This window comes from Anopheles merus, chromosome 2R (genome assembly GCF_017562075.2).
Source record: "Anopheles merus strain MAF chromosome 2R, AmerM5.1, whole genome shotgun sequence".
NCBI lineage: Eukaryota > Metazoa > Arthropoda > Insecta > Diptera > Culicidae > Anopheles > Anopheles merus.
Window position 1 is genome coordinate 14,627,239 of NC_054082.1, and position 10,465 is coordinate 14,637,703.

Sequence of the window (10,465 nt, forward strand, 5' to 3'; positions counted from 1 at the left end):
ATGCAAAAACCACGCGCTCGTTAAAATCATACCTTCGGCCGGATCCGGAAGAGTGCCGCGTCCTATGGGCACTTGACAAACGACCTCGAACGGCTCCGCGTGCCCGATAGCGTGTCGTTGCGTGTTGCGTGCGCCAAAAAAAAAGTCAGAATTTAAATGTTTAGCTAGCAGTTGTTTCTTTCGTTGCATTTTGTTCCCCTCCCTCGTATAAGAGTGAGTGAGTACAGTGTCGACGACTGTCAGAGCTATCGGACGGTACCAGTTCGGGCACACTGTCGGAAAGTTTTGAAGACACACGGCCACAAGTACAAATCAGCCCCGCGGCGTGCCTAACAAGGTGCTCCCCCGAGGGGGGATCCGTGCAGTGCCCGCAAGCATCATTGACTGCAGGTATGGCGTTCCGTATTAATCTGCATATGCAAATGCTACCGGCCGGGGCAGCAATTTTCGTCCAGCCCCGGGTGGAAGATGACCCGAACCCACAACCCCTTGCGCTCTGTCGAAGGAGTCCCGGGCTCGGAACAAAACCGTGCATTTATCACATAATCAGACCGTACCACGCACGCACACACACACACACACACACACACTCACACTCACACACACACACACACACAGCGAGGGAACTAACCACTTTGATAAAACCCTTTCATTATTTTTGCTCCCCAGTGACCGGAGGGGCACCGGGGGGTCAGTTCGTGTGCGGAAGGTGCGGAAAGGCATTCGTGATAAATGAGATTCCATTCCCAAGGGTGTACTGTTCGCAATACTGCACCCGGAATGGGCTCTGGTCACACAAACCCCGCACGGAGACATTCCCGGGCGCCGGGGGCCGACGGGTTGGGAGCGGTAGAACGCCAAAGTATGGGTCGAAATTTTTCCCCTTACCTCGCGTACACAAAGAAGCACACACACACACACACACACACACACACACACACACACACACACGAACAGGCCGATTCGATCTTCAACCCGTTCTCGTCGGTGAACGTGACGCCGGGAAAACCAAACACATACATACAAAAAATCTACTTCTCACGCAGGTCGTTCGCGTCGTACACCGGCACCGGTCGAATGGGCGTGAGGGCATGAGCATAGCCCTCCGCAGGGTGGTGGACAACTAGAAAAGGATCGTCTACACACACTCACACAAACAGACAGAAAGGTGGTAAAAAAAACGTTGCAGCGTCGAAGATAAATAAGGTGAAAATAAATTGGAATTTCCACCGACCTGGATGCGGGGCAAAGGGGGGCTGGAAAATGCTCGCGGCATTGTGCTGCCTAAGTGAGCCCCTAACTGCAAAGCCCTGGGGGTGCGGGGAGGCGGTGAAGCCACATGATGACAGATTATGGCGGCACGTACCGAGTTCAAACGAGTGTTCAAGCGAGTGTGGGGTGGAGCGATAATCATCCGACAGTTTGACCCTTCATCGTCTTCGTTCGTGCGGTTCAATTGGACCCGTGTCCCTTTTTTAAAGCTCTCCTAAGCTGGGGGAACAAAACCAAAACAACAACAAAATAAGCAAGTTCACATTCAGTTGCACATAAAAAAAGAAGAACACTTTTCAGTGGCACGTTGCATTACTGGAGGCTTTTATTTTACGCCTCGCGAGACACGTTTAATGAATGGCCTTTAGCCGGCTTTGGCGTGTGTAAGCGACGGTGTGTGGTCCCTGCACATCTGCACACAGCTGCACAGCATTTATTCCAATCACGCTCGCCCCTCAAGTGGACGGTCTCACCACTACACCGCTGTGCAATATCCGAATGGCTGACGAGCTGGGGGAAAAGCCGGTTGAAATGCGACTTTCATGATGAAACAACAAATAATTGTAATTTTTATGGGCTTTCCGTGCGGGCGAGTCGTTTATTTCGACCCCAGCCCCAAACCCCCAAACCGGTATGGTCTCTGTCAGTGGTTGGCTTTTTTTTTTGCACACCATTCCTCTGTCCACGGTGCTGCTTTTGTGTGAAATCGAGCCTGTGTGAAAATAGGCTTTACGTTCGCAAACCGGAGCGCTCGGCGAGGTGCTCCGCCATTTAACTACGTCAAGGTGAAAAGACAGCAATTTCCCGACATTCCCCTGGGGATGTCGCCGTACACCACACGGAAGAAGCGCCCGAAGCAGAGGAAAGTATTTGACGGTGACCTTGTTCGTGACGAAGGAACTTTTGTTTTTGTTTTTTTTCTAGCTCCGTTTCTGTCTTAGGTTTTTGGTTTTTTCCTGCCCGTCAGTCTCAATCATTCCCACAAGTCTGCTCCGTCTGCAGCACCCAGGGGAACCAGGTGTAGATTTGAATTATAGCACAAGCGTAAAATTAAGCGCTGAAATCCGAGTGACAGCTGCTACCTTTTTTCCGCCTTTCTATTGCTCCTTTGCCCCACAATGGTTTCGCCTCTTCCTCCTCCCATTCATTTGAAGGAAGGGAAAAGGCTGTGATGGGACTTATAAGCAGGGAGTCAATTTTTAGGAACAGATCTAGCATGGATCGCTCCGTTCGGTGCGTGGTAACGAGCTCTTGGCACGGAAAGTCAACTTCACTGTGTGCTGCTCCCCTTTTGCACGTCCAAGGCAAGACGGTCGGGTGTCTATGTGCCGGCCCGCATACGGTCTAAGCTGCTGCGAGTGCGTGAGTAAGCGTTTTATTTTATTCACATTTTATTATTTCGCCTCCATGATTCCGGCCCCGTAATGTGATGATGGGTTCACAGCGATAAGCAATTAAGATAAAAATCAGACTGGCTCTTTTGGGGCGATGGGAAAGGTTCGGCACGATATGGTGGAAGCCAGGTAGGGTAAAGTTTCACACCCTCAACGTTTGTTTGTGTTTGGCCAACCCAGGGGATGGGCGTGTGGGATCGTTTCTCGGTGCCTGGAATCTCTATTCATGCTGAATACTTTGAATTGCTTTCGGCACGAATTGATGTGGGTTTTCAACGCATTTGCATACACTGTTATCTGAATACGCACGAACGAGAGAGTGAAAGTGCAGTGAGAGGAATTAAACTATCATGCTCTTAGGGACGATGGTCAGCACACGTGTGTAAATCAATCGTTCATTGTTCTGCCACCGAGAGGACAATAATGGTTACTTTGTCGAACGACGGCTTGCCGGCAGCTGCTTCGCTGCATTGAAAAGAGCTTACTGCCCATTAATGTAACTTTAATTTAGTTTATGGTACAGCGCGTGTTATAAAACCGTCATAAACCCGACGCTACTTAATGCTGCAAACAAAAGCCATGCAGGAAATTTCTACAAATCACTTCCTATTCGAATAAAATTTACATTCATTCTACCCATAAAGGCTACCACTCGACTTTTTCACTCAAAATAAAGCAGATTTATCGCATCGCTGGATACAGTGGCAGCAGGCAAAAGCGAGCGAGCAAGTTTGGCACTGATCCAGCATGAGTTTTTGCTTCCGGCCAGCGTGAACCCTTTTGCTTTTAAAGAGCTATTTCTTAACCGAAACCGGTGCCGCCGTCGGTGACCATTTTCTCGGCCTTCATCCATCAAACGCAGCACAGGCGCTTTATTTCGCCGAGCCACGCACTTCCTGTTGGCACGCACTCGTACACTCTAATTATAATACTCCTTTTTTTGGGGTGTTTTTTTTTTGCCTCGTTTTGTTTGGAAAGATTTACGGGCCGGGAGCCTTTGTCTATGTCTGTTCTGCTTTAAGGTTAACTTTAACCCGCTCCTCGCATAAGAGGGGGAAGAAATTTAAGCAAGGGTGCGAATGAAGGCAAAAAAAAAAACAAACAGAAAATTAAGCGCCCCGGGGTGGAAAAGAGGCACAGAAGGCACCGAGAACAAGTCCATTACCTTTATGGAGCAGCAAAAAATTATGCTATTTCCTATTCGTATTTACCCGTGCGTGGGAAGTCGTGTCGGGACCTACACTATTGTTCTCTTTCACTCTGGGACTGGTATGGAAAACAAACTATAAAGACGAGCGAGTGAGAAAATGTGGAAAACCTCCAAACGTGCACGTACTATACGTCGAATAGACACGCCGAGTGAAACTTATTGACCACGGGCTCATTGTGAAAACCTACCACGGACTACGTGGCCATTTCGAAACAACGGGGTGGGCGAGCGAACCCCACAGGGGGGTCGAAAGCAGGATGAAACTTTTACGAGCATTAGGTTGCCGTCCCGTTAATAGGCAACTAACACACGCGTTACCTTCACCCCGATCGTCCCTCTGCACGCTGAAGCTCACTCTATGCTGCGGTTTTGTCCGCCCGGCCTCGCCTGTTTGGGGTTTTAGTTTCGGCCAATTAGCCATGCAATGGTCTCGTATTTCCTCCACCGATGGCGACGTCGACGACGGAAACCCTGCCAGCGGCTTAGCTTAGTTTGGGGAGAGAAATGAGCGAAAGTGAGCGTGAGGTGTTAGCGTCATTTGACATTTGACTTCCTGATGATGCCACTTGGCGAGCGGTACTGCCGCCGCACGAACTTCCGGAAACTTCATGGAACTCCCCAACGGCGCACACACACACACACATACATAGATACACCCGCGGGCATGGCTTCCGTATGAGGTACGCAGTCCGGTAGAGGTGCAGTACAGTCACAAGTTTAGAATTAATTTAATTATACACCAGTGGTAAGGTTGATTGTTTCCACCTTTTCCGTTTCTGCTCCCGTGGCGGTTTGTGAAGTTTCTTACTGTGCTGCCCCCCTTACCGCCGGTTGGCCATTTGCATTTTCGTGCATTAAATTCAATTTTCCTTCACTGACTGCTGCTGCTGCTGTTTGTCGTTGCGGTTTAAGTGCGCATTTCGTTTGAAGTAGTCCGGAAAACTCGACACCAGCTACCCGCAACCGACACAGGGAGCGAGGGCCCGCTTTAATGCTTCATAAAAGCGACTAAAAGCCATAATAGGGGGAAAGGGGAGTGTTTGTGTGTGGTTCAATTGAAGGCAAACAAGCGTTTATTATAGCAGTAGTTTTCGTGAATGTGTTCGCGTTGCAGCATGATCGTTTCACTCTTGAACCAAAACCACACCGTTCAATGTGGTATTTTAATGTTGTTCGTTTTTTCTTCTCTTTCTCTCTCTCTCTCTCTCTCTCTCTCTCTCTCTCTCTCTCTCCTCTCCCTGTCTCACCATTCCAGATCCACCCGAGATAAGCGTCGAGAATCCGACCGTATACTCGGGCGAGGGCCAGGAAGCGATGCTCGTGTGTATCGTGCACGGTGAATCTCAACCGGAAGTAAGTAGTTTTCCGCGCCCGCTCTGGTGCGTCACCAAGTGCTTTGGTGCGCTTGCTGTTTTCCGTTAACTAGCTTACATGGTTCTTGTAAGGCATTAACGCTTATCGGCAGGATTTATTATTTCCTTTTCAGTTATGTTTCTCGAAACGCGAGCTCTTACGTTTGTTTACTTTTTCTGTGAAAGTGTGCATGCTTTTATAGTAGACGGGCCCAGTGTTGAGTACCCCGTTAATGAGTAACGCTGCAGGTCTTTGTGTTGAGCTTTATCACACTTTACTTTTATTTTAGTTTCAAATTTACCACAATCTCTTGCCCGTTGTGTACGCTTCCCAACGCTAGCTAAACCACTGTTTTTACTATTTTTACTTTTTTTATTCTTCTTCTCCCACCATCTCTCTTTGCTATCTGTTTCTCTCTCCTTTCTCTCTCTCTCTCTCTCTCTTTCTCTCTCTCTTCCTCTCTTTTTCCTACCTTTTCTGTGTCACTGCCTCTTGGCCACCACTCACAACATGGTCCTTTCTAACCACGCTGAAGGTACTGTGGCACAAGGACACGATGCAGATCGATCAAACCGAGCGGCACGTGATCGAGAACCGGGGCGCCCGCCACACGCTCATCATCCGGAAGGTGCACCCGCAGGACTTTGGCAACTACTCCTGCATCGCGGACAACCAGCTGGGCAAGACGCGCAAAACGGTGACGCTGACGGGCAAACCGAAGACGGCCGTCTTCCGCTCCGTACCGAACAGCCAGTGGAAGGACAAGTACAACATCTCCTGGATCGTCGACTCGCACTCGCCGATCGAGGAGTTCAAGCTGTACTACCGGCAGGTGGACGGGGATACGCTGCAAGCGCACGACGGCATCTTTCTGGACAACCGGAAACTGCACCACAGCTATGCGGGTGATAATGTAAGTACGCAGCCAGTCGGTGGTAATTCACTTGAAATCAAAGAGGCAGGCTTGTTTGGATTTGACCAGAACTCGTCCTTTTTGTGCACGTGATTGCCTACACCGTAGGCGCTTTCCAGCTCTTACTAGCTGAGCTGTCATATTCAATAATACTGTCATCATAAATGTCAGTTCAATTTGCTTTCCAATCGTTATCGGATTGTGTTTGTGTACGGTCTGTCTCGCTGGTTCCTTCCCTTCTCTCTCTCTCTCTCTCTGTGCGACTCATCTTGTTCGAAGTTGGCTCCCGCTGCTATCTACCATTGGAGATGACATTTTCCATAGGCCAACTCCAACCGCTCCAAGTGCCTCCTCAAGCCAATCCACACTCATCCCCACAACCGCAAAGGGCATGGAAGCGAAAGAATTAATTCAATCCCATCTGGTTCATTCCTTTTTCTCGTTCTCGGTGCGATTCCATTGTGCCTCACATTCATCTTTCGGGGATCCTGCCGGCTGGAATCGGGGCACTGTGATGCTGCCCATGGAACGACCCTGCTACCGCACTGCCATTGGATGGAAATTTGCGGTTGAATGTGGCCTCCGAAACGTGGCACAAAATGAACGGCACCAAAAAAAAAACCCGCTTCACACTCACTCACACCAACGTCACCATGACAACCTTCATCTTGCCATCAAATCCCGCAATTTGTACGCACGGAATACCAATCGAAAAACGATGTCACTTCTGCACGTTGCGGTTGGCCTTGCTGTACCAATACACACACACACATTCACACACACAAAAACATGGAACTACGGCTATCTACACACAATAATGCCAACTAACGCCCGCGCAGATGCTAGACTACAACCGGAAAATCAACTCGTACGATAGCTACTCGTACAACAATGGCTACCACAATCTGCACCACAAGTGGTCCAAGACGGACTGGCGGGACATTGTGCTGCCGGCCTTTCCCTACTCGCACCACTACACGCAGGGCATGAGCTACCTGATACGGGGCCTCGAGCCGGACCAGCAGTACGAGGCACGGGTACAATCCAGGTAATTATTGATGAGTGATCATCCAGATTTCCCGGGCTCGGCTCGGTCCTTCGGGACACACTAGAGTGGAGTGCACCTTTACAAGCCGCACCGTCTAACCCTCCGGCGCCCCCCTGCACCTCCCGTGGGCTTGCAATTTTTCGAAACCGTTTCGAAACCTGAGCCTTGGTAAGAACCTTTCTTGGTAAATCTTCCTTCGAGGGGCCTCTGTCGTGCGGAGCTTTAGCTTTTATAATCCGATTCCTGCCACAACGCACCACAGCGGGACACACGACTCGATATGGCAGAAAATTAATGGTTTCTGCTTTCAGACATTACCCACCACTGCAAATACTCTTCCTGTAGCAGCGATAGTAGCTCCAAGCTTCTCAATTTCTCAAAGCCTCGCACCGCCCGAGCGCATCACGGCACACAAAAATTGACAATTGAAGACTGCTTCATTGGGCTTGCAGGCTCACCCAAAAAAAAAAACACGCCGCTCCAATGATCTCGTCCCGCAGCTTAAGCCTCTGTGCACGAGCTGTTGCTTGCACATCGAAAATCCAATCTTGTCGTACGAAAACAGGAGAACATAATTCTCGCTCTCCCATCGGCCCCTTCTCTTGCCTCGTTGCTGTGAATCCTGCGGGCAATATTCATGTTTGCGTTTGGTACCAGCTAGCTTCTTAAGCTTGAGAGATATCATACCGTGTCCGAACACGTGATCGAGTGACATCGGTACGAAGATGCTAATCTTCTTACTCCTGTAGGGTAGAAAAAGCCACCTATCCAGCCTGCGGGAGATTGGATGTTGCTCTGCATGTGAATAAAATTGATTGCTTCTAATCGATTTTTAATAATGGTGTCACTCCTGCGGGACTCCTTTGACGTCGATACAAAGCCGGGCCGGGACGGGCGAAACGTTCTGTACGATTGACGATGCAGATGCACTTTCGAGTCGGAATGGTTTGCCCCCGGGAGGCTAGCCCTAGAATCCTTATGTTTCCAGACTTACCCACCCAACATCTAACGCGGTTGCCGGTGGGAATCTGTTCCAGACTTCCCAGTGGCTCGTAAGCGGATAAAGCACTCCACGCCGCGATGGGGCGTGGGCGGCCGGGTGACATATTCTTAAATTGAAATTTAAATTAAATTTATTTTAATCAACTCACATCCCGGTAAATCCATCGTTTTCTCTGTGTTTTATTTTCCCCCTTTATTCGCTTGCTCTTGCTACGAAATCGGGATGCTGGCTGAAACCGATTTTCCACCGTGATTAAAACCCATTACCTACCGGGTGTGCTGGTGATGGTGGAAAATCGCACTTTGCCTTTGCCTCGACGACTCGGCTCTGCGGTGGACATCTTGCCGACTCATCCCGCACGGTTGCATCTCGCACGGCGTCGATAGGAACCGGTACGGTTGGAGCGACTTTTCCGAGAGCTTTCTGTTCACCACGTCAAACACAGGTAAGTGGATTGGGCAATGTTGCACGAACCCGGGGTACAGTACACCGTACACTGAGGGATGAGGCGTTCCCTTTAGTCGATGCAAACACTTGAGATTTTCGTACGAAAAACGAACTTACGACAGGAGGTACCCCTTCTTACAAGTGTTTACAGTGCGCTTCAGTGCCATTGATTATGGTTGGTTTGTTCGCCTGCGAAGAAGTTTGTTGGTCTGTAAGCGTGCTGGGTAATTTCCCGTACAGTAAACACACCGGCGAAAGCCTTTGTGTTTAATTTAAAAATGCAAAATACTTCACCCATTTCCAATGGAAACTGATTACAATTTCGCCGTAAAAAAGGGAAGGAGCCCTTCAAGAAAGGACACCAAAGCAAATCACTTAATTAATTTGTACATTTTACTCTTTCTCTGGCTCTCTCTCTCTCTCTCTCTTATTGCAGACACCGAAATACGTGATCTGAGTGTCACCCACTACAGCTCCTCCAGAGCGTCCGTCATCTTTGCGAGTGAAATACGATGCCTGCTGGGCGCGCTGGCGCTCGTTGCCGTGTGCCGTTTGGTAAGCTTTTGAAGTTGACCCTCCTTCTCCTAATTGACGTATCACCGGCGCACGCAACATCACGGCGAAAGGTGCCCCGCTGGGATGGTGAGAAGGGTTGATTTGTGATTGCGTAGCCAATTCAGTTATCGTCAACACTTCAAGCACGAATTAGGTTCCCTTTTTTCGGTACAGTTGCTAGAGAACATCCCCTGAACGATGAGCTCCGTTTTTTGGAGAATCATTATGAATTTATACGTTCGATCGAGCGCAGCGAGCTCATTCACCGCCTCCTTTTGTCAGCAGAGAAGAGAAAAGTTTGGTAGAAGGAAGGTAGGTTTTTTTTTTTGTGTAGCAAAAACCATACCATACGTTACCTTACGCCCGGCAACAAGCAACATTATATAGCAGAATAGGCTCAATGAAAAAAAAAAAAATAGAAGAGGTATGAACGCAAAGAACAACAAACCCCCGGACTCCCAGCACGAAAACGCCGAAAGCGGGCTGAAATTGATTAAGCTGGAAGGACTATATTTTTGGATGAAATTTAATTTACCCTGATAAAATAAACAACCACTCAAATTAAACCTCCGGCCACGCCACCGGGCAAAGAAGGCAATTTTAACGATTACGCGATGACGACGATGATGGCAATGATGATCATGGTGACGATCGTGGTCAGGACCTTTTGCACACCGCGAGCACTGAGTGCACACAGGTGGCCATAATTTATTACGATTCGCCTGCCCCTGCGGGAACGGGCAAGAGGACGCGCAAAAAAAGAATAAGTAGGTTAAAGAAAAAAAACACACACACACACACACCCACACACTTCTCCGCACGGCTATCGAATGAAAAATTCAACAAAAAGCACTCCAAAAAATAGCAAAAAACCTCTGAAATGATGAACTACCAGACGGGTGAGCCAGAATGACAAACGAAGGGGAAAGACAACAACAGCGAGAAGCAAAACATGCCAACCATTGCGCGCGATGAACAAAAGTAAGGAGCAAAAATTAAATTAATTTAATTGAAATCACACTCCCGTTGGTGTGCGTGCGCTGGCTCCTCTTTCCCAGTCGCCGCAGCCGTGGGACAAGGGCAATGTGCTGCTCGTTGGGCTTTTATTACGTGAGAATGATTGCTGCGTTTGGAAAAGTGAAAAGCTGCCATTTCAGATCTGGCGCTTACAGTGCCACGCGAATCACATTGAGCGCAACAAAAGGGCACGCTATGGTGCAGGTGTACAATTATTTAAACGTCGTTAGGGTAAAAAGTGACTATTGATATG

General features: G+C 48.9%; 1 protein-coding gene across 3 annotated transcripts in view; it reads left to right on the plus strand.

Annotated features, from left to right (window-relative positions):
• LOC121602380 (hemicentin-1-like) overlaps positions 1–10,060 on the plus strand; it is a 92,096-nt gene extending 82,036 nt beyond the window's left edge. For 2 of the 3 annotated variants that reach the window (XM_041931157.1, XM_041931161.1), the window contains exons 7-11: positions 5,132–5,229; positions 5,762–6,142; positions 6,982–7,190; positions 8,580–8,638; positions 9,077–10,060. In XM_041931157.1, coding sequence (XP_041787091.1) covers positions 5,132–5,229; positions 5,762–6,142; positions 6,982–7,190; positions 8,580–8,638; positions 9,077–9,207 — 878 coding nt within the window. In that variant the 3' untranslated portion in view covers positions 9,208–10,060. The remainder of the gene's footprint in view (positions 1–5,131; positions 5,230–5,761; positions 6,143–6,981; positions 7,191–8,579; positions 8,639–9,076) is intronic. The other variant, XM_041931169.1, reaches the window with a different exon arrangement.
• The last annotated feature ends 405 nt before the right edge of the window (positions 10,061–10,465 follow it).